This window comes from Thunnus albacares, chromosome 22 (assembly GCF_914725855.1).
Source record: "Thunnus albacares chromosome 22, fThuAlb1.1, whole genome shotgun sequence".
NCBI lineage: Eukaryota > Metazoa > Chordata > Actinopteri > Scombriformes > Scombridae > Thunnus > Thunnus albacares.
In genome coordinates, this window is record NC_058127.1 from 11,939,373 (window position 1) to 11,964,384 (window position 25,012).

General features: G+C 36.7%; 2 protein-coding genes and 1 long non-coding RNA gene across 3 annotated transcripts; 1 reads left to right on the forward strand and 2 right to left on the reverse strand.

Moving 5' to 3' along the window:
- Positions 1–9,041: 9,041 nt before the first annotated feature.
- LOC122973512 (potential E3 ubiquitin-protein ligase ariadne-2-like) lies at positions 9,042–11,120 on the reverse strand. Its single transcript, XM_044341090.1, has 4 exons — positions 10,957–11,120; positions 10,700–10,800; positions 9,985–10,128; positions 9,042–9,868 (listed from the first exon to the last, which is right to left on the reverse strand). The coding sequence occupies exons 1-4, from the start codon at positions 11,081–11,083 to the stop codon at positions 9,413–9,415; spliced, it is 828 nt and encodes a 275-aa protein (XP_044197025.1). The 5' UTR covers positions 11,084–11,120; the 3' UTR covers positions 9,042–9,412.
- A 116-nt stretch (positions 11,121–11,236) lies between these two features.
- LOC122973518 lies at positions 11,237–12,504 on the forward strand. The gene is made up of 2 exons (XR_006400055.1): positions 11,237–11,461; positions 12,141–12,504. It is a non-coding gene; the product is annotated as an uncharacterized LOC122973518 (long non-coding RNA).
- A 7,763-nt stretch (positions 12,505–20,267) lies between these two features.
- On the reverse strand, positions 20,268–22,477 carry LOC122973510 (probable E3 ubiquitin-protein ligase RNF144A-A). The gene is made up of 4 exons (XM_044341088.1): positions 22,306–22,477; positions 22,054–22,154; positions 21,347–21,490; positions 20,268–21,230 (listed from the first exon to the last, which is right to left on the reverse strand). Exons 1-4 carry the CDS (start codon positions 22,469–22,471, stop codon positions 20,775–20,777), a joined length of 867 nt encoding a protein of 288 aa, XP_044197023.1. The 5' UTR covers positions 22,472–22,477; the 3' UTR covers positions 20,268–20,774.
- Positions 22,478–25,012: the final 2,535 nt, after the last annotated feature.

Below are 25,012 nucleotides of genomic sequence, written 5' to 3' on the forward strand. Positions count from 1 at the left end.
TCATCAGTCTGTATGACAATGAAGAGCAGAAGAAGATTACGTTTAAGGGCACAATGGCTCCTCTACAAGACAGTGCCTCATGATCAGGTGAAGATGCAGGTGCCATCTTTAGGCCCTCTCAACTTAAGTTTGTGCCATAGTGGTGAACAATACAGTGGCCCTGAAACTGTAACAGCTAAATGAAATTCTGCCATCATTAATGTTATTATTTACACCTGTTCTTTTCCTACTGTGTCATAATATGTCTTCCAGGAAAAAGGACTATGTATTGACAGTGAGACTGACACTTTTGCATCTCCATCTGCATGCATCAATGTTGTTTTGTATGAATCATTGTCATCACTGCAGCTGGCACATAGCAGGTATTTACCATACTTGAATAACAAGAATACACTGTAACAATTTTCCTTGTAAAATTACAGTAAACTACTGGCAGCTGTAGTTTTACTTTAACAGTTAATTGGTGTAAAAAAATATTACCGTATTTTGCTGTAGAATGTGAGGTTTACAGTTTGATATTGTAGTTAGACCTGCAGTAATACACTGTATTTTTACAGTGTTGCTCTTGTAATTTACATGAACAGTTTCATACTGTAAGTGTTACAGTAAACAACTGAAAAGTTTTCTTCTTATTCATATGAATAAAAACCACTATAAATTGCAGACATATATTGTAAATAACAATGTGTCTTCAATCGTAATGGTCCAGTAATGAGATCAGTTCAGTTTTACATTTTAAAACACGTAACCCTTAATATCTATTACAAAAGAGGACGAGACAAGTGACAGCTTTATGGTACTGAGCATTTATTCAAAGGCTTTCAAATATCCCAAATATATTCAAGTATGTGTTTGAAAAAATAATTGTCAAGGTTCATGCCCTTTCAAAAGGGGTCAATATGAATCTGTTAATTATAATATCCTGAACAGCAACTACTTTGCAAACTGCTGTTTTAAAAAATATAAAACCGCAAATAAACAGATTGCAGGACACACAATTTGTAATGCCCTCAAAAGTCCTCTGTTTGAATTGGCAGAAGGTCGACATCCAGGCTTCCAGGCTCACAGCTCACTGAATGAGAAAGAAACAAGAATGAAAAGAGTGAGAGAAAGAGAGAGGAAACAACTGAATGGCAGAGAGAAACATTTTAAACAAGAAGGACACCTAATTTATCTTGAAGTGATGTCAAGTTCTTCAGAAGAGTGGTGACGTGGGTTCACTGTGAGCTTGTTTATCTTCTTAGGAATTACTTTCTCAGGCTGGCCTCTGTTTCCCTCTCAGGATTAATCACAATGAAAACAACATAACAAATCAACTATTATGTCCCAGGTTTTTGTACATCTTGGCAACAAACTACAGTATATTTGCAACAACTGAGCTACAGCTTAGAAACACACTTGGGTTGAGCTAAGATAACCAATATAACCACTCAGCAGCAAACATATCTTAATCAACTTGGTTACATATTTGAATAAACTTCAATTGTTATGTGCTTTAGATAGTAAGCTATTATTAATTATGAAATGCAAGTGGGATAAACAAGGTGTAGGTATAGACCAGGCCAGACTAATGTTAGCATTCATTGATGTGTGGTTCAAGAGAAATCCAAAAATAATATTTAAGCTAGACTTGCAAGCAGCAGTGAAAATAATGTTTTAATACCATTAATTCAAACTTCCAACTGAAGAACACTATGTGAAAATGCTCTCTTGTGCTTGCCAGGCGCTTGCTGGGATTATACCAATTTAATGTTAGCAAAAATTAAACGTAGTCACTAATTTGGTTAACCAGATGCACGATTATAGTTCTATTTTCTCAGTATGATGTTACTGACCATTTGGTTGGATTCCACAAAGGAGGATGAACAGTTATTATATGTCCATGGTTGCATGTGACTTCTGTCCCTCCATTACTGTGGCGGTGAAAATGAAAACAGTATTTTACTGTCAAATTTTACAGTAGTTTAGTGTTGTCCATCAAAATTTACAGTATTTTTCCATATTTAGAAAGAATAGTACCTTACTGTTAGAATTTGGCTGTATTTTTACAGCAATTTATTGTAGTGTAGTAAGAAACCCTGAATGTGTGACACTCCACAGGGCACATATAACTCATATGATCTCAAGACGGCAGGATGAAGTGAAACTATGTTAACCAAGGCTGCTAAAAGCTTCTATGCTTAGAAATATGTGTGGAAAAAGTTTCATGTGTAAGAAGTATGCAAGTACTGTATCTTTACTATAAAGTAAAAATATGGATTAAGATGCAGCTACTAAATTTATGATGTAAATGAGGAACAGAAAGGGTCTAAGAATGGACCCCTGTGGTAAAATTGGGAAGTTTCAGATATCCACTACATTAATACATTACAAATTGTTGCAGTCAACCCCCCAATGTAAGACGGATCCACAGGGAATGTTAAGTGTGACGTTTCTGATGTCTTGCTGATCAAAACATGTTTTGATCAGCAGGAGAAACTGAAAGTACCCAAATGTAGTTAGACCACATTCTTTGAATAAGAATGAGGATGTGGTTATAAATATCCTGGCAGTGTTTGGCAATAAATCAAGCATGTGTTTGTACTGCATTATGATGGTAGGTGTGAAAAACAAGCCAAGCACGAGCCAATGAGCCAAACACACTGTGAATGTTTTAATTCAGAGCAGCTTTAATCTGTATATCTGTCTTTAGAACTGTTTCTCATGACAGAAACTTGTTCATGGAGCTGCAGTCTCTTCTGCAAAAGACAAAAGCAAATCAACATTGGTCAGACAAAAGCTCCTGCTTTTGTTGCTCAGTAATCCTGTGACCTTCAAGGAAGTAATTGGTTTACAGGCCTGAGAGGATTCATGTCAGTCCAAAGTGATTTATATTGAGGCCTAAATTCCTCATGCCAGCTTCTGGCATAACCAGAAGCTGGCATATATATATATATATAAATAACCCATATATATATATATATATATATATATATATATATATATGGGTTATTTTAACCCATATATATATATATGGGTTATTTTAAAAAGTAAATCGAATACTTTTGCGACTGATGTTGAGAAGTTCAGGCAGCAAATGTTGTAAAAACACAACCGTTTTGGATTTCGTTAAGTTCTCTGTGAGTTTACAGACACAGACAGCGGTGGGTCTGAAAAGGTAAAAACTACACAAAGAAAAGAACAGCTAGCCTAATTTATAATGTGATCCAATTGCTAGTAACCACCTGCATACAACTTAAACTCAACAGGGAGAGTTCTGGTGATAAAATGAGGTTTCAGAACAGCTTAATGGATTTTACCAGATGATCTTTTAACAAGTCAGACATGTCAGAGGAGCCCAGTAGTAAGATTAGAGTGAAATCTCAAATTCAAATGTGGATCCAAATCATGTGACAAATTATCTGCAGGCACTTTTCTTTGCTTTGGTGTGACTCCTTCACTTCTCATAGGAAAAGATAATTCTGTTTTTTACAGTGAATATCAGTGCTCCATGTGGCTTAGTAGAGTTTGAAAGTTGGTCTAAACTAGTAGATAGATGGCGCCACCTCTTGGACTAAACTGCATGCTATCAGACCTTTGGAGAGGCTTTGAATAGTATTGACATTTTATAATCTCAGTGTAATCATTACTTAGAGTCCAGCATTGCATTATTCAGGAAAAACAACAGCCTACTGTAGCCTACAGCAGGCTGATGTGTTGCTGTCCTCAGTTCTAGTCATACACTAAATATGTAAGGAAAAGGGAAGATGTATCGCAGAGATATTAGAGTATTAGGGCCACACTGAGAGGAAAAAAATCTGAGATTTAGAGAATAAATTCATAATATCTTGAGAAAAAAAAACTTGTAATATCACAATAAAGTCATAATATTAGGCATATGGTCATAGGTCATAAGAGAATAAAGTAGTAGGCCTAATTTTACAACAAGAGGGGAGAGTGAAGTTATACTTTAGTGTCACAAATAATGGAATATTTCATCTTTTGGCACATCAGCACCAGATTGTTAGGAGATGGCTGGGAGTGGTCGACTATAAGGCTACCGGTGGTTACATCAGATATTACAATTTTTTTATATTATATTTTTTATATCAGTGTGGCCCTAATACTCCATCATAGTAGGCTACAGGGTCTTTGACATTGAGGAAGAAGTGCGTGTTTGATCTTGTAACATAAACACTGTACTGGGTGTGTGTCAGTCAGAAACACAAATCATGACATAAAAACCCCACAAAAACTAACTGGAGATGTGGATACTGTCAGATAACAATTCGGAAGACTTAATAGAAGTGAATGTATCTCTTAAGTAAGATAAAATAACATTTTATCCTCAGGAGGAGATTCAAGAGGAAAGATGAGCGGCCCCAGAAAATGACCTTCGTGAAAGAACAACAGGCCACATGTTACCTCAACAGTGTCTTTGAAGTTCTCTTCATGACGACAGAGATCCATGACAGGTTTGAAATACTACAGATGCTTTCATCTAGGGCTGCAACTAATGATCACTTTTATTATTGATTAATATATTGACTATTTTCTTGATTAATTGATTAGTCTTTGATCTTTAAAATGTTGAAAAAATGTAAATCACAGTTTCCCAAAGCTTAAGATGCAACCTACAATGTCTTGCTTTGTCCCAGAACCAGAGAATCTTAGCATTTTTTCTTAAAAAATGACTCAAAACGATTAATCGATTACCAAAATAGTTGCTGATTAATTACCTGCTGATTGACTAATCGATTCATCATCTAATTGTTGCAGCTCTACTTTCATCTCACATTTGAAGCAAATATGAGAAGCAAGAACACAACTGGAAAAAATGCAAATAAAAAAACATACAGTAAAAGTACCAACAGGAAAAATAGTTTTATAAAGTGATACATCTGCATGTATCCAGTAGATGGTGCTGTTTGGTGTGGAGATTATTCCCCCAAAAGCAAATTAAAAGTATTATAATTTTGGTTTCATGAATAAGCCTGTTATGGCAATTTTCATTTTTCAATGTCCTTTCTTTTCCTGTTTTTCCAGTTTGCCATTAATACACAGGTAGGTTAGGTTAGGAGTGATCTTACGCAGATTCAAAAACAGATTTTCCAGTCCGTTGGCTGCCGTTTAGTTTGTTGTTTTATTGAAGTCTTTGTACATGTCATGAACATACCGGGTTTCTGTCCTGCCAGCTGTAGTGTGCGTCTGTTAACGATCTGGTAAGAACTGTATGTGCTCCACCTGCCTGTGCCTCCCGTTTCCTGTCACCTATGCCCCTAGATATACAACCCTGTGCATATAATGACCGCCACCCAGTGTCCAAAATAATACTGCAAGTTATAACTAAACAAATGACATGCCAACAATCAACATAAATGGCTCCTACAAAGTCGATGTCAAGAACTTGAGCAGAACTTGAACTTGAGTGCCATGGCATGAGAAAAATGTTGTGAGGAATCCAAATGAGACAGTTCCTAAGTTTAATGAAAGTTGTAAACTTTTGTTGTTCTGTGCCAACAATCAATTCTAAATTATTGTTCACCAGCTCCAGTACTGCATATGTACTCATGTACAGAGGTAGGATCACAAAAATACCCAAAGAATTCATTAACAGAGAGCTATGACTGTAATATTAAGAGATCGTTGCTAAATATATTATTTTTCTTCCACTTCAAAGCCACAGAGTGTCAGATGCCAATCCAGGAGAACTGAAAGGAGACGAGGTGGAGAAATGTAGTAGAAATATCATCATACACATCACAACCAGCAGCCCCACCACCATCTGATGATGAAGAAAAAAAAAAACAGGCGGGACAAAGTGAAGATGTTGAGGAGAAGATGAATACTGAATATAACTACTGTATAAATCAGCTGGGTTGTTGAGAGATATTTTAAAATGTACTCTCCTATTACTTAAACAGTAATTGTACAGACTACAGTAAAATGTTTGTTGCATAAATTCTTATCTTTAGTGAACTGTAAGGAAGAACTTTTCCTTCTGTGCTATTTTGTTTACAGGGATTTTACAGATAAATCATCATAACTGATGTGACAATGACAGACTTATGTTTGAAAATGGATACCAGGGTTTAGTTTTCTGCCGTGACAGGAGATTATGTCTGTATGTTGACATCACTCCTCCCTCAGATGATGTCAACACATTTCCTGCTTCTATCATAAGGTGAGTTTTTAACGGCGACCTCTTTTTTTGATACTGACCTCTTACTGATATTAATCTTACTTGCTTTATTGTTTTTTGTTCAATGATCCCTATGAGACTTTACCTTGACACCAGGACGGGACCTGGTCTTCCCTCAGACCTCCTACAGAGGTCACTGTAGCCACAGCGTTCTGCTTCACTGCTGCTGTGTGTCTCCTGGCTGCAGTCATAGTGTCTCACAGGAAATGTTGTTCCTACAAGATCAGGATCCACACTGACCCAGAGGATCACAGTGGTGATCCTCTGGGTCACCACTGTGTCCTTAATATAGTTAAACTATGGAGGAAGTGGATGGTTTACAGAAATCCTGATTCAGCTGTTGGCTGCCTGACAGCTCTGAAAAAGCACCTACTTAACAGTTTTGCTTTTGCTTTGCTGTCACAGAAAACAATCACACCTGATATGAAGATTATTTCATTGAATTAAAACCTTGCTTTCTATTTAACAGGAAAAAGTGTTATCTAAAGTAGTTAAAATAGTCATCTTTACCATTTAGACTCTTAATTCTACAACCAGCATGGATTTTATAAAACCCTCTCATGAGTAGTTATGTGGTTTGGATAAAAAGAAGACAGGTTGTAAACTCTCCTGCAACAGAGTGACTGACACAAACACCATTGTTGTGTGAACACAATCGACTTTAAAAACACAGGGTATTAACATCAAACACACCCACAAGATTAAACACAAATTGAAACAAAATTATATGCACCATGTACACAATATAATAACCAAGATCACAAAGTAATCACCATGCAGAGAAACTGGTGCCAAGAGGACGTTGTTTCACTACATGTATGATGATGTAATCACAAGGTTTTATTGAGGACTTTCCACTGTGCTGTTAGGAAAACACCCATCTAGATTATGTCTGTATGCTGACATCACTCCTCCCTCAGATGATGTCAACACATTTCCTGCTTCTATCATAAGGTGAGTTTTTAACGGCGACCTCTTTTTTTGATACTGACCTCTTACTGATATTAATCTTACTTGCTTTATTGTTTTTTGTTCAATGATCCCTATGAGACTTTACCTTAAGGCCAGGACAGGACCTGGTCTTCCCTCAGACCTCCTACAGAGTTCACTGTAGCCACAGCGTTCTGCTTCACTGCTGCTGTGTGTCTCCTGGCTTCAGTCATGGTGTCTTACAGGAAATGTTGCTCCTACAGGGTCACGATGCACACTGACCCAGAGGATCACAGTAGTGATCTGTAGCCGTTAGTTGAGACTTTAATGAATTCTTACTTTGTGTGTGACTCATTTGTTGTTTAAATTATCCTTTTGATGTGAAACAGAAATGATTTATTCAATCAAATAGTTTATTTTGACTTTTATTTAACTGGAAGTTGAGCAAAGTTTAAAGGACCTTTAAACCTCTATACCTGTGTGGAAGATTAATTCATCTTCCACACAGGTATAGAGGTTTGTCTGGAAGCGACACCACTGGAGCAAGGCTCGTGATAATCACTTGACTCCAAACACTCTTCAGTGACCTTCAGACACACAAAGCAGAACTCCACCTTACATCGGGGACAGACGATGTTTTTACACTGAGTTTTGTCATGCTCCACCAGTTCGCCACAGGTGGGACAGGCACGGATGGAGGGACAACCAATGACATCATTCACAGACTCAAAGATGATCTCTGGACACTTTCTCAGTGTTTCAAGTAGCAGATTGATGCAGCCATCATTTTCACAGCGGTCTGAACGTGGAAATGGACCTTTCCATTCCCTCGAGCACTGACAGCAGAATGAATAAGTCATTTTTTTGTCAGCTGTGCACAGAGATATTTTAAAATATACTTTCCTGTTCCTTAAATAATAACTGTATGGTATACAGTAATATGTTAAAATATGTTTGACACATAAGTTCTTATCTTTAGTTAACTGCAAGCAGGAAGAACTTTTCCTTCTGTACTATTCAGATTTTGTTTACAGTGATTTTACAGATAAATCATCACAACTGATGTGACAATGACAGACTGATGTTTAAAAATGCTACAACACCAAACAGATCCACAGTTCTCATTTGATATTTAATCATATCATCTGTCTTTTCTTTGCTGTTTTTACTTCTCAGGTAAATGGATACCAGGGTTTAGTTTTCTGCCCTGACAAGAAGTTATGTCTGTATGTTGACATCACTCCTCCCTCAGATGATGTCAACACATTTCCTGCTTCTATCACAAGGTGCGTTTTTACAGGTGCCCTCTTCCTTGATACTGACCTCTAATTGATACTTGCTTTTTTGTCTTTTGTTCAGTGATCCCTATTAGATTTTTCCTTCAGACCAGGACAGGACCTGGTCTTCCCTCAGACCTCCTACAGAGTTCACTGTAGCCACAGTGCTCTGCTTCACTGCTGCTGTGTGTCTCCTGGCTGCAGTCATGGTGTCTTACAGGAAATGTTGCTCCTACAAGATCAGGATCCACACTGACCCAGAGGATCACAGTGGTGATCTGTAGCCGTTAGTTGAGACTTGAATAAATTGATACTTTGTGTGTGACCCATTTGTTGTTTAAATTATTATTTTAATGTGAAACAGAAATAATTTATTCAATCAAATAGTTTATTTTGACTTTTATTTAACTGGAAGTCGAGCAAAGTTTAAAGGACAAAGAAGCAGTAAAAATAGCATAATAAACAACAACAAACATTGATATAAACAGTAGAAATAACAGATTGAATAAAGATATTATAAAGATAAAAAAGGACTAAATAACAATAATGAATATTTTATGACAAAATAAAAAAAATGTCGAAATTAATGTATCACTACATGAAGATACTTTATATATTTATTTATATTTTTATATTTAAAGCACACTGTATATTTTCTGATAAAATGTTCAATAAGTCTTTAAATATGAACTTGATATGTTTAGTTGTCAAAATTAACACCAAGGCTTTGAAACAATAAATCATGATAAAGACAAAGATTTCCTGGGAAAATTAAAATACTTTTGAATTGATTTAAATGCTTCAGAGTTACAGTATATGTTACATTTGTCATCTTCATCATTTAAGGCTTTACTTTTAAACAGACAGTAGTTATGATGATGATGATGATGATGATGATGATGATGATGATGATGATGATGATGGCCTCTGCTGTCATTTTCTCTCAAATAAAACACACAGCTGTGTACATTTTTCAAAGACCACAGTGTTGCATCAACAAAACAACAGTCTGGTGTTGTTAAGATTATTTCCTCTTCCACACAGGTATAGAGGTTTGTCTGGGGGCGACACCACTGGAGCAAGGCTTGAAATATGAACTTGATTGATGACATTCTTTAGTGACCTTCAGACACACAAAGCAGAACTCCACCCTACATCGGGGACAGACAATGTTTTTACATTTAGTTTTATCATGCTCCACCAGTTGGCCACAGGTGGGACAGGCACGGATGGAGGGACAGCCAGTGACATCCTTCACATTCGTAAAGATGATCTCTGGACACTTTCTCAGTGTTTCAAGTAGTTGATTGATGCAGCCATCGTTTTCACAATGATCTGAACGTGGAAATGGACCTTTCCATTCCCTCGAGCACTGACAGCAGAATCTGTAGACCTTCTTTTTGTCAGCTGTGCAAACTGAGCAGAGGACACTCAGATCATTCAGGTCAGTTCTCATCACACGAGACTTGCAGCCAGGACACTGTTAAGTTGTGTTGTATAAAAAGAAAAAGTGTATTTTTTAATGAATAGCTTTTTGAAATTACAGCAAATGTGGTATGAAAACAGGTTTTAAAATTGCATCATTAAAATACTTACTGATTTGGCATCCTTAGAATTGTTGATCATTTTCTTTTCAAACTCCTTCATTTCTTCAGGGGTCAGAAGAGCCATTTTACAAACCTCCTCGAAGGGCCATTCAACATTGCAGCGAGTTTGACCACATTTAAATCTGCTCTCACCCTTGAACATTAAAAGGAAAATCAGTCAAAGCAAAACCTTTATGTGAGAAAAAATAATAATCTTAATCAATAAGTTTCATAAATACAGCACTGATTTACCTGAACGTTAGCAATCCAGTTCTAAACATTTTATTAAACAAGTGAGAAAATCATCCAGTGTGATCAGAAGATTTCAGCTGGTTTATTATACAAATCAACTTATATTTGGCTTTATTCCAGTGCAATGATTACATTGTCTTTTTATTTCTTGTTTTAAGTCACAGATTCTTATTTCTAGGAAATTCTTAAAACATTGGAACCAGGTTGAAATATTTTTACTCCACTGGCACTTTTTCATATGTTGAAAATGATTTTTGAATATTGCGAGAGAAATGACTTGATCAGACAGAATGTCGCTGTTCATTTCAAGTCTATTTGTTCAAATTAATACTGGACTACTGCACAATTATGCTATTGTCATCGATTTTTATCAATGAAGTTAATTATGTGTCACAGAAAGCTTATTTGAATTTCGTGTTGAAAGTAATAAGGTACAGTAGCCTAATTAACAATAATTAACAACATTTACCAACCTGATCCAACAACCTGCGACACCAGTCGGTGAGAGACATCGGAGTGACAGCATGACCACATGACATCAGCGCTCTGCGAGACGTGTAACCAATGCACAAAACTATGAGACACAAGAAAAGATTATGTGTTATGTGTTACAATTTGTGGACCAGTTGTTTCTCAGAACTTTGTCAGTAGCTAAAACGAGTAAATCATAGACTATTCTTTAAGATCACTGCTTGAGAAATTTAGAAATAATCATCTGATGAGTACTTACAATCCATTTCATCCTCCCGATCAACAAATTTAAGTGTTGAGTCTTCAGGATCATAACACTTCTCCTTCTCGGATGTTAAATCACTCTTTAGATCATCAGGTTTGCTTTTTGTCTGTTTTGAGTCCATCTTGAGTTAGTGTAGCCCACCGATATTCTACAAAATAGGGAGGGATGGCAATAAAGGTTTTCAGTTTTGTCTACTTGTCTTTCAGAGAGGTCATGTGATTTCCATTGGCCTGTAAACATCGTTGAAATACAGCCCCTTGTTTTAGTTTCTGTTATATCAGGACCGCTTGTCCCAGAGCACACATCTGAGGAACATCCTAACAGTGACTACAATCCTCACTGTACAGGCTCAGTGGCAAAATGTGTACCTAGGTGATTGCATTTGGACCCACAGGACTGGAAAAGATCATCGATCTGTGCGACAATGAAGATCAGCTGAAGAAGATGACTGGACAGGATCTGAAAGGGAAACTTGTTCAAGAATTCAGACTGTCTACAGGTACGTTTAAAGGCTCTTTAAGTAGACCAGAATCCAGGGGCTGATACATTAACAATGTAGGAAATGCAACACAATGGATTTATCCCTCCAAATAGACTGGCACACACACACACACACACACACACACACACACACACACACACACACACACACACACACACACACACACAGTAGTCAAAACAAATAAAAACTATGAACTGAAACGGCATGTGGAATTCTGGGAATACATTAATTAATTTTAAAAAATGTGAAAGTTATGACGGACGGCGATAAAGGGCTGTTTCTGACAATTGGGGCTCCTTAGGCCAGACATCCACGGATTATTATTATTACTACTATTATTATTATTATTATTATTATTGTTTGACTTCAATCAACTTCTGGTCTATGGTTGTTATCAACATCACCTGTCAATCAGTTTGCTTCCTTTACATGCACACTAGTCCCTGTTATGACTTGCTGGTTTTAATCATATCAGGATATGATACAGATATGGAACATAACCTGATTATTAATATCCTGTATGATCCAGGTTATACTGATCACCTGTGTCTCTGATGGGTCACATCCCAGACAGCCTGTCATTTCTGTATTAAGTGCAGGTATTCTCAGTATGAGACTTCTGATCATCTTTAAGGATCCAAGATTTATGTTAATAACACTTTTTCTTTTTGCTTAGATGATGACTTCCGGATGATCCATAGAACGGAGCCACTGGAGGAATCATCCAAGCTGTCATCCTATGGGATCCAACACATGTCCATCATTCACTTAGTGCTGAAAGTGCCCGGAGGCTGATGTGGACGAGATGCAGAAGAAAAAAAATGCACTCTATGCACTGCCTATTCACACCTTGACTACGTCCTATCAGAATTGAGCTCAGCTTTATGACACTTACTAACGTTATTCTCTCCTGTCTTGATTCTTGTGTTGTATTAACTCTCAGATGTAAGTTGTTTGGATAAAAGCGTCTGCTACATGAAATTGTAAGAAAAAATGTCTTGCTCACTCTCACTGCTACAATGAATCTAATCTAATAAAAAGGAAATGTGCTGTAAAAACAAATAAAATGTTTAACTTTACTAATGTCCTCTGTGTATTTGTTAAAAAACAATATGAATTTGAGCAGATCTCACCAGGCCTACTTAATTCACACAGCACAACATAACAATAATACATTATATTAAAATGTAACACATACATGTAATACATTTTGATGAATTTTACTTTTGAAGGATCACTAATTAACTCATCTGTAATTGTTAAAGATGCAAGTAACTTGATTGTGGAGGAGCTGAATAGGAAGCAGTTTAGCAGACCGCAGCACACTTTGTTTATCTGCTTATCCAGAACAAAAAACCCTCTATTGACTTAAACAAAAGATACAGAGACAAAGTCCTTAATATAGTTAAACTATGGAAGAAGTGGATGGTTTACAGTAATCCTGATTCAGCTGTTGGCTGCCTGACAGCTCTGAAAAAGCACCTACTTAACTGTTTTGCTTTTGCTTTGCTGTCACAGAAAACAATCACACCTGATATGAAGATTATTCATTGAATTAAAACCTTGCTTTCTATTTAACATGAAAAGTGTTATCTAAAGTAGTTAAATAGTCATCTTTACCATTTAGACTCTTAATTCTACAACCAGCATGGATTTTATAAAACCCTCTCATGAGTAGTTATGTGGTTTGGATAAAAAGAAGACAGGTTGTAAACTCTCCTGCAACAGAGTGACTGACATAAACACCATTGTTGTGTGAACACAATCAACTTTAAAAACACAGGGTATTAACATCAAACACACCCACAAGATTAAACACAAATTGAAACAAAATTATATGCACCATATACACAATATAATAACCAAGATCACAAAGTAATCACCATGCAGTGAAGCTGGTGCCACAAGTTATTTCACTACATGTATGATGATGTAATCACAAGGTTTTATTGAGGACTTTCCACTGTTAGGAAAGCACCCATCTACACTTTGTTGTTGTTCAAAATTTGCTTTCATTATTACTGCCAGACATTTATAAGATAAAATAAAAATGTCTCATTCACACATTTATGTTATTTACATGTACACAATAATGCCACTTGTGATGGAAATCTTAGTTCTTATATATTTATGTTTTAACTTAGATGAAGATATCTACTTAAACTTTTAACCTTTAGAAAAATGCGAAAGCGAAACTATTTTAGTGCAGCTGCATGTGTAGAAAGTTTCTCCCAGAGAATAGTGTGTTATAAAACAAGATTATAATCATATGATGTGAAATCTAACTGCTCGTCTAATCTAATCTAACCGTGATGATGTTAAATGTAGGTGATTAATTTACAGTTTCTAAAAAAACTGTTACAGCCTCACATGATCCCAGATGAAGAAAATGTTAATATGCTACGTATTACATGTGTTGAAACGTAGATATTCAATATATCTGTGGTTTGCAGAAACGTACAATGCCAACATTTTATTCTGGCGACCAGGTTGTTATTGCTGTTGCAGCTCCACATTTTCACTCTTTTTTACTCCTCTTGTTCTTCAGAGTGAGTGTTGGAAAAAGGGAAATGACAGACAGTCAGCTGAAGAGGACTGGAGCGGAGAGATCTTTGGCTTTGACAGTTGTTGTTTCTTCTCCAGCCTGAACAGACAGATACCAGATCCAGGTGTCTGGTTCTGAATGGGTGGACTGTCCAGCAGGAGGCTCCATTCAGGTAACATGACACAACACTTAACTGAATGTAACTACAGTATAAATCAGTTGAGTTGTTGAGAGATACTGTTGATGCTAAATACTACATCAGAGGTATTTTAAAATATACTTTCCTATTACATTAACAATAACTGTACAGTATTATACAGTAATATGTTAAAATATGTTTGACACATAAGTTCTTATCTTTAGTTAACTGTAAGCTGGATGTTACAAAGAAATACTTTTCCTTCTGAACTGTTCAGATTTTGATTATAGGGATTTTACAGATAAATCATAAAAACTGATGTGACAGACTGATGTTTATGCTACAACACAGACTGATGCTACAACACCAAACAGATCCACAGTTCTCATTTGACATTTAATCATATCATCTGTCCTTTATTTGCTGTTTGTTTCTCAGATAAAAGGATACCAGGGTTTAGTTTTCTGCCCTGACAGGAAGTTATGTCTGTATGCTGACATCACTCCTCCCTCAGATGATGTCAGGACCTGGTCTTCCCTCAGACCTCCTACAGCGCTCTGTTTCACTGCTGCTGTGTGTCTCCTGGCTGCAGTCATGGTGTCTTACAGGAAATGTTGCTCTGAAATTAATGTATCACTACTTGAAGATACTTTATATATTATGTAGTAATGTGGTTTAATCTGGTTTTAAAGCACTCTGTATATTTTATGACAAACTGTTCAATAAGTCCTTGAATATGAACTTAATATGTTTAGTTGTCAAAATAAACACCAAGGCTTTAAATCAATAGATTGCGATAAAGACGAAGATTTCCTGGGAAAATTAAAATACTTTTTTCAAACTGAATTGATTTAAATGCTTCAGAGTTACAGTATATGTTACATTTGTCATCTTCATCATTAAAGGCCTTACTTTTAAACAGACAGTAGTTATGATAATGATGGTGATGATGATGATGATGATGATGATGATGATGGCGGCCTCTGCTGCCATTTTCTCTTAAATAAAACACACAGCTGTGTACATTTGTCAAAGACCACAGTGTTGCATCAACAAAACAACAGTCTGGTGTTGTTAAGATTATTTCCTCTTCCACACAGGTATAAAGGTTTGTCTGGAGGCGACACCACTGGAACATGGCTCACAATATAAACTCAACTTCAAACACTCTTCAGTGAGCTTCAGACACACAAAGCAGAACTCCACCTTACATCGGGGACAGACGATGTTTTTACACTGACTTTTGTTATGTCCCACCAGTTGGCCACAGGTGGGACAGGCACGGATGGAGGGACAGCCAGTGACACCCTTCACATCCTCAGACTAGCCAAATGCAAACTTTCCACCAGCATGGCAGAAAGCAAAAAGACAAAGACAAAAGCAAGAAGAAACCAGCAGCCAGCCTCGAAAACCAGCCAGCATCCACTAAAAAGTAGCATAGAATCTCAGACAAGACGCTGCTTTAAAGTTTTGGTCTGCTCGCCCAGAAGGTGCATCCTGGCCAATCCCAGGGGTTGCAGAGTTCTGGGGGAGCAGAGCCGGTCCCCTCCTGTTCATGGACAGGTGGGTTTAACTCCTGAATATGGTTACTGCATTAATTAAAGCTGTTCGCTTGAGGCCCTTTAGGCTCATTTGTTCTGAGCTCGGTTGTGTCGCCTTAAACATTGTATCCTTAATTTAGGCTAGTGACAGTGGTAATGTAAGTTGTGTAACTGCTCTCTCTCTCTCACTCACACACACACAAATGGACCCATGGACCAATGATGCGGGCCCAGTGCCACAAGGGGTCTCCTCAGTTTTATTTTTTGCCTCCTCTGTTAAGCTTTATGTGTCTATAGAACAAAGCTAAATCAACAAAATTATTGGACAAGATACATGTGACTATCGCTTAGCTGTTCAGAACCATGTGTGTAGGTGCCGTTGTCCATGGTACTGAAACAGAGAAGAGGAGATCGATAGACAGACAGAACCCGTCACTTAGTTCGGTTCCTCAGCCTGTTTGCTTTTTGTAGTTGTAAACAGAATTAGGCTCTCATTATATTTCCCCCCTAATGTAGCAAAGAGAGAAATGAAAGACTGTTGCGTTCCCGCAGGAAAGTTTGGGTTTGCCTGCCACAACATGAAGGAATCACACTGACCTGCTGATCTACAGCAGCCCTCAGACTTTTCTTTTTTAAATTTTATATGTGAAAATGATGTGTTGTTAAAAGGGTAGGTATTATAAGCTTTAGCTTCAGCCTAAACCATTTCAGACTGCAGAAATCTGTACATGGTGGTATTGTGTTGCCTTTAACTGTGGTATGTAACTACAGAAAAATGTATAAATTTGCAGACTGAAATAAATTCTATTCTCAATTCTTAAAAAAAAATCAAAATTCTTAGTATGTATATTCAATTCAATTCAATTAAGATTTTATCAAGGACACGACTCATGAGGGGTCCATAGCACAATAAAATACAAAATGTAAAACAATGCAAAGAAGTATAAATTAATAAACAATCTCGGAAAAAAACACAAAACAACAACCCAACAAAAATCAAAAGGCATTCCACAATGATCAGGCATTTGCATTTAGGCTATAACGCCAATGGTTCCACATTTTAGATGAGAACCTGACGGACCTTAGTTCAGGGTTGGTCAAAGCTGAAACAATACTATTAACAGAATCATATAACCGGCACATACATCTTTACAAATTTACAAGCCAACATGTTTGCTTGTGCATACAACTTTCAACACTGTCTGTAAATGTCCCTATCATCTAATAAATCATTGGTTATGTAATGGCCCAAATATTTAGCCTCATTACACTCATTAAGGGCAATGCCAGACAGGAAGAAATCAGGACATACTAATTTTCTGTCTTCTCTACTTCTGACTATCATAATATTACTCTTATTCGCATTATATTTGATGTCAAAATCTATACCATATTGTGAACATACCCTGAACAACTGTTGAAGACCAGCATGGTCTACATGGACAGAAAATCACCAAATCATCTGCGTACATGAGGTGGTTAATGATAAAATTGCCAACTATACACCCTGTTCCACATCTTTTCAGCTGCAGTGACAGATCATCCATATAGATGTTAAAAAGGAAAGGAGACGAAATACTGCCTTGTCGAACTCCATTATTCACATGGAATGGAGCAGATACAGTATATCCCCGTCTATCCCCTGCTATAGGCCTGTAATTCTCCAAGCTGTTTAGTTCACCAGCAGGCGACAGGCACTAGTATAACAGGTCAAATAGAGTCAGGTAGAATACCATGGACTAATAGCCCAGTAAAACTAATAGTAAGCAAAGGGTGGAGTTTTTTACCAGTGCATTTTAAATGTTCAGCAGTTATATTATCCATACCAGATGCCTTATTATGTCCTAGCTTCATAACAGCATCTTGGACTTCTTGTAGGGTGACAATCACATCTTCATTACTGTCTATGTTGCCCACACTAAACAAGTTGCTTTTAACACAGTTGAACAGATCACAGTAATGTTTCTGCAACAACTGAGAAATTTTTTCTGAGCCACTTACTCCATCGATATTCGACGGTAGCGATGTTTTACAATTATTCATTATTCTGACTTCTTTCCAGAAATCATTAGGACTATTATTTTGCAACTTCCTCGCAAGTGAGTCAGATCTCATTGTATTCTCATTCCTTTTAATGAATGAAAGGGCATATTTAAAATTTGCATTTATACGTTTTTTATGTTCAAATAAGGGACCATATTTATTTCTGCCTGATTCTACCCATGCTTTAAAAGCCCTTCTAGCCTCAGCATGAAGCTCTTTTACATAGTCATTCCAACCCAGCTTGGCATGGTACACATTAGACTTATGTTTATAAAAAGGCCTGCTGGAGATAAGGAGAGACTCCCCAATGGAATCATACATAAAACATAACTCATAACTATGTTGCGGGTTTTTACAATTCATATCACAACAAACAGTAAGATCTTTTGGTAGTTCAATACATCCCAACAAGGTGTCAGTCTGAGAAATGTATTCTTTGAGATTCTCCTGTGATAAGTTAGACCAGTTTAATTTCCCCGCACTTATGTTGCTATCAATAGGTGATAGCATAGTTATATTGCCAAAATTTAACAACATAGAAAAGGGTATGTGGTCTGTAGTGGCCAGATCATAATTAATCTCCATGGCATCTAGAGTGTCATGTGCATCAGCTGTGCATATGCAGTGATCAATCCATGAAGTTGTGTGCCAAGCTTCACTGATGTATGTATAGCATAAGCACCTTGCTGGAGAGGATCAAACCACCATCAGAACAAAACTGCATTAAGTGATTAGCAAATAAAGAATTAACATCAGCAACATCAGCATTCATATCTCCATTAACATAGATGTAGGTGGAAGGTGGAATCTTGAATGAAAGACATCACACATGTCAATCTATGGAGATATTCCCCTTCATTTTGGTAACACTCAAAGGGTGTATAAATGTTCAAAATGATTAACTTTTTGTCATTACAATTAAACTCTACTCCAATAGCCCAATCAACACCTAATCTAACCACATTGACCAGCTGATCATATGTCTTATTCCATAAAATGGCGACTCCACCTGGAATCCTGCCTCCAACTATTTTGCTGCTAAGGTCAGTAGTAGTCTCACCAGCCCCATAAAAGTCTTTATGTGAAGAATTTAGTCTTTCCAAGTCTTGTTTAGCTAAGAATGTCTCTTGAATACACAGTATATCACAGATTGCCAAGAGATTGTCCACAACAACACAGCGTGATTTGTCAGCTTCACTGTGGCCAACACGCAGCCCTCATACATTTTATGATATAACACTGATTTGCATTTAGGTTAGTTCTTTTCATGTTACGTAGATTTCTCTATTGTAAATTTCAGCATCCATTGTTCATACAGTGCTTTAGCAAAACTGTATTTGGTTATTGATAGAGAGACAGAGAGAGAGTGGGAGCTGCCAACAGCTGTTTCTGCACGCCTCCTCCTGCTGATTTTGAGTGTTTTTTGTGATTGTTCTGATTAATAAATATATTCTTTGATTTTGAAACAGTAGCCTTATGTTGTCATTATTTAGCCTTTCTGATGCTATTGCATGTTAAATTAATTAATTTCATTTTATGAAAAAAAATTGCCCCCCTGCCGTGACTAGTTAAAAAACACATCTATTTATTAAAAAAACACCTGAGAAAAAGGGGCACTTCCTCTCCTGGAGGCCAAAAAGAGGAGGTGATCAAGCCCCATTTGAGGTTTATATTATTATATACTGATACAAGTAATATGATATAATGTAGATATATGTAAATATGAAAATACATGTATAATATATAAAAGTGCTTGTTACAATGTCCCACATTAATCAAGCAACTCAATGAAAATATGTTTGACACATAAGTTCTTATCTTTAGTTAACTGTAAGCCGGATGCTGCAGGAAGTACTTTTCCTTCTGCACTATTCAGATTTTGTTTACAGTGATTTTACAGATAAATCATCATAACTGATGTGACAATGACAGACTGATGTTTAAAAATGCTAAAGCACCAAACAGATCCACAGTTCTCACTTGATGTTTAATCGTAATATTTGTCTTTTCTTTGCTGTGTTCGTTTCTCAGGTAAATGGATACCAGGGTTTAGTTTTCTGCCCTGACAGGAAGTTATGTCTGTACGCTGACATTACTCCTCCCTCAGATGATGTCAGGACCTGGTCTTCCCTCAGACCTCCTACAGAGTTCACTGTAGCCACAGCGTTCTGCTTCACTGCTGCTGTGTGTCTCCTGGCTGCAGTCATGGTGTCTTACAGGAAATGTTGCTCCTACAGGGTCACGATCCACACTGTCCCAGAGGATCACAGTGGTGATATGTAGCCATGAAAACCTTTGAATGTGAACTTTCAGTGTTGAGACTTGAATAAATTGTTACTTTGTGTGTGACTCATTTGTTGTTTAAATTATAATTTTGACATGAGAGAGAAATAAATTATTCAATCAAATAGTTTATTTTGACTTTTATTTAACAGGAAATTGAGCAAAGTTTAAAGGACAAAGAAGCAGTAAAATAACATAATAATAATCAACAACAAACATTGACATAAACAGTAGAAATAACAGACTGAATAAAGATATTATAAAGATAAAAAGGACTAAATAACAATGATAATTAATATTTTATGACAAAAAAATGTGGAAATGTAAGTTTAACTAAATGAAGATACTTTATATATTATGTAGTAACGTGGTTTAATCTGGCTTTAAAGCACACTGTATATTTTCTGATAAAATGTTCAATAAGTCTTTAAATATGAACTTGATATGTTTAGTTGTCAAAATTAACACCAAGGCTTTGAAACAATAAGTCATGATAAAGACAAAGATTTCCTGGGAAAATTAAAATACTTTTGAATTGATTTAAATTCTTCAGAGTTACAGTATATGTTACATTTGTCATCTTCATCATTTAAGGCCTTACTTTTAAACAGACAGTAGTTATGATGATGACGATGATGATGATGATGATGATGATGATGGCCTCTGCTGTCATTTTCTCTCAAATAAAACACACAGCTGTGTACATTTTTCAAAGACCACAGTGTTGCATCAACAAACAACAGTCTGGTGTTGTTAAGATTATTTCCTCTTCCACACAGGTATAGAGGTTTGTCTGGGGGCGACACCACTGGAGCATGGTAGGCAATATGAACTTGATTTCAAACACTCTTCAGTGAGCTTCAGACACACAAAGCAGAACTGCACCTTACATCGGGGACAGACGATGTTTTTACACTGAGTTCTGTCATGCTCCACCAGTTGGCCACAGGTGGGACAGGCACGGATGGAGGGACAACCAGTGACATCCTCTACTTCCTCAAAGATGATCTCTGGACACTTTCTCAGTGTTTCAAGTAGTTGATTGATGCAGCCATCATTTTCACAGCGGTCTGAACGTGGAAATGGACCTTTCCATTCCCTCGAGCACTGACAGCAGAATCTGTAGACCTTCTTTTTGTCAGCTGTGCAAACTGAGCAGAGGACACTCAGATCATTCAGGTCAGTTCTCATCACACGAGACTTGCAGCCAGGACACTGTTAAGTTGTGTTGTAAAAAAAGAAAAAGTGTATTTTTTAATGTATAGCTTTTTTAAATTACAGCAAATATGGTATGAAAACAGGTTTTAAAATTGCATCATCAAAATACTTACTGATTTGGCATCCTTAGAATTGTTGATCATTTTCTTTTCAAACTCCTTCATTTCTTCAGGGGTCAGAAGAGCCATTTTACGAACCTCCTCGAAGGACCATTCAACATTGCAGTCAGTTTGACCACATTTAAATCTGCTCTCACCCTTGAACATTAAAAGGAAAATCAGTCAAAGCAAAACCTTTATGTGAGAAAAAATAATAATCTTAATTAATAAGTTTCATAAATACAGCACTGATTTACCTGAACATTAGTAATTCAGTTCTAAACATTTTCTTAAACAAGTTAGAAAATCATCCAGTGTGATCAGAAGATTTCAGCTGGTTTATTATACAAAACAACTTTTATTTTTCTTTATTCCAGTGAAAATATTACATTGTCTTTTTCTTTCTTGTTTTAAGTCAAAGATTCTTATTTCTAGGAAATTCTTTAAACATTTAAAAAATTGGAACCAGGTTGAAATATTTTTACTCCACTGGCACTTTTTCATATGTTGAAAATGATTTTTGAATATTGCGAGACAGAATGTCGCTGTTCATTTCAAGTCTATTTGTTCAAATTAATACTGGACTACTGCACAATTATGCTATTGTCATCGATTTTTATCAATGAATTTAATTGTGTGTCACAGAAAGCTTATTTGAATTTCGTGTTGAAAGTAATAAGGTACAGTAGCCTAATTAACAATAATTAACAACATTTACCCACCTGATCCAACAACCTGCGACACCAGTCGGTGAGAGACATCGGAGTGACAGCATGACCACATGACATCAGCGCTCTGCGAGACGTGTAACCAATGTACAAAACTGTGAGACACAAGAAAAGATGTTAAGTGTTTCAATTTGTGGACCAGTTGTCTCTCAGAACTTTGTCAGTAGCTAAAACGAGTAAATCATAGACTATTCTTTAAGATCACTGCTTGAGAAATTTAGAAATAATCATCTGATGAGTACTTACAATCCATTTCATCCTCCCGATCAACAAATCTAAGTGTTGAGTCTTCAGGATCATAACACTTCTCTGTCTTCTTCTCCGTCTCCTTCTTCGTCTTCTTCTCCTCGGATGTTAAATCACTCTTTAGATCGGTAGCATCAGGTTTGTTTTTTGTCTGTTCTGAGCCCATCTTGAGTTAGTGTAGCCCACCGATATTCTACAAAATAGGGACGGATGGCAACTAATGTTTTCAGTTTCGTCTACTCGTCTTTCAGAGAAGTCATGTGATTTTGATTGGTCCGTAAACATCGATGAAATACAGCCCCTCGTTTTAGTTTCTGTTATATCAGGACCGCTTGTCCCAGAGCACACATCTGAGGAACATCGTCGCATATAAAATCCTAACAGTGACTACAATCCTCACTGTACAGACTCAGTGGCGAAATGTGTACCCAGGTGATTGCATTTGGACCCACAGGACTGGAAAAGATCATCGGTCTGTGCGACAATGAAGATCAGTTGAAGAAGATGACTGGACAGGACCTGAGAGGGAAATTTGTTCAAGAATTCAGACTGTCTGAAGGTACGTTTAAAGGCTCTTTAATGAGACCAGAATCCAGGGGCTGATACATTAACAATGTAGGAAATGCAACACAATGGATTTATCCCTCCAAATAGGCTGGCACACTCACACACACACACACACACACACACACACACACACACACACAGAGAGAGAGAGAGAGAGAGAGAGAGAGAGAGAGAGAGAGAGAGAGAGAGTAGTCAAAACAAATAAAAACTATGAACTGAAACGGTATGTGGAATTCTGGGAATACATTAATTAATTTTAAAAAATGTGAAAGTTATGACGGACGGCGATAAAGGGCTGTTTCTGACAATTGGGGCTCCTTAGGCCAGACATCCACGGATTGATATTTTCATTATTATAGTTTATTATTATTATTATTATTATTATTATTATTATTATTTGACTTCACTCAACATCACCTGTCAATCAGTTTGCTTCCTTTACATGTACACTAGTCCCTGTTATGACTTGCTGGTTTTAATCATATCAGCATATGATACAGATATGGAACATAAACTGATTATTAATATCCTGTATGATCCAGGTTATACTGATCATCTGTGTCTCTGACGGGTCACATCCCAGACAGTCTGTCATTTCTGTATTAAGTGCAGGTATTCTCAGTACGAGACTTCTGATCATCTTTAAGGATCCAAGATTTATGTTAATAACACTTTTTCTTTTTGCTTAGATGATGACTTCCGGATGATCCATAAAGCGGAGCCACTGGAGGAATCATCCAAGCTGTCATCCTATGGGATCCAACACATGTCCATCATTCACTTAGTGCTGAAAGTGTCCGGAGGCTGATGTGGACAAGACGCAGAAGAGAGAAAATGCACTCTATGCACTGCCTATTCACACCTTGACTACGTCCTATCAGAATTGAACTCACCTTTATGGCACTTACTAACATTATTCTCTCCTGTCTTGACTCTTGCTTGTGTTGTATTAACTCTCAGATGTGCGTTGCTTTAACTAAAAGCTTTTGATATATGAAATTACGTTTTTAAACAACACTGCTACAATTAATTTAATCTCACAAAAAAGAAATGTTTTGTAAAAACAAATAAAATGTTTACCTTTACTAATGTCCTCTGTGTATATGTTAAAAAACAATATGAATTTGAGCAGATCTCACCAGGCCTACTTAACTCACACAGCACAACATAACAATAATACATTATATTAAAATGTAACACATACATGTAATACATTTTGGTGAATTTTACTTTTGAAGGATCACTAATTAACTCATCTGTAATTGTTAAAGATGCAAGTAACTTGATTGTGGAGGAGCTGAATAGGAAGCAGCTTAGCAGACCGCAGCACACTTTGTTTATCTGCTTATCCAGAACAAAAAACCCTCTATTGACTTAAACAAAAGATACAGAGACAAAGTCCTTAATATAGTTAAACTATGGAAGAAGTGGATGGTTTACAGTAATCCTGATTCAGCTGTTGGCTGCCTGACAGCTCTGAAAAAGCACCTACTTAACGGTTTTGCTTTTGCTTTGCTGTCGCAGAAAACAATCACCCCTGATATGAAGATTATTTCATTGAATTAAAACCTTCCTTTCTATTTAACAGGAAAAAGTGTTACCTAAAGTAGTTAAAATAGTCATCTTTACAATTTAGACTCTTAATTCTACAACCAGCATGGATTTTATAAAACCCTCTCATGAGTAGTTATGTGGTTTGGATAAAAAGAAGACAGGTTGTAAACTCTTCTGCAACAGAGTGACTGACACAAACACCATTGTTGTGTGAACACAATCGACTTTAAAAACACAGGGTATTAACATCAAACACACCCACAAGATTAAACACAAATTTACATAAAATTATATGCACCATGTACACAATATAGTAACCAAGATCACAAAGTAATCACCATGCAGAGAAACTGATGCCACAAGTTATTTCACTACATGTATTACTCAATAAAACCTGTACTACAGGTTTTATTAATAAAACCTGTAGTACAGGTTTTATTAATTATCTACACTTTGTTGTTAAGTTTATTTCCTCTTCCACACGGGTATAAAGGTTTGTCTGGAGGCGACACCACAGGCGCAAGGCTTGAAATATGAACTCGACTTCAAACGCTCTTCAGTGAGCTTCAGACACACAAAGCAGAAC

What these genes read in the sequence shown, in the direction of transcription:
- LOC122973512 (XM_044341090.1), bottom strand. Translation starts at nt 11,083, where the DNA reads ATGGACTCAAAACAGACAAAAAGCAAACCTGATGATCTAAAGAGTGAT. An exon ending in TCGGGAGGATGAAATGGATT is followed by an intron (nt 10,801 to 10,956) that starts GTAAGTACTCAT and finishes TGTGTCTCATAG; the next exon opens with TTTTGTGCATTGGTTACACG. An exon ending in GTCGCAGGTTGTTGGATCAG is followed by an intron (nt 10,129 to 10,699) that starts GTTGGTAAATGT and finishes TTAATGTTCAAG; the next exon opens with GGTGAGAGCAGATTTAAATG.
- LOC122973510 (XM_044341088.1), bottom strand. Translation starts at nt 22,471, where the DNA reads ATGGGCTCAGAACAGACAAAAAACAAACCTGATGCTACCGATCTAAAG. An exon ending in TCGGGAGGATGAAATGGATT is followed by an intron (nt 22,155 to 22,305) that starts GTAAGTACTCAT and finishes TGTGTCTCACAG; the next exon opens with TTTTGTACATTGGTTACACG. An exon ending in GTCGCAGGTTGTTGGATCAG is followed by an intron (nt 21,491 to 22,053) that starts GTGGGTAAATGT and finishes TTAATGTTCAAG; the next exon opens with GGTGAGAGCAGATTTAAATG.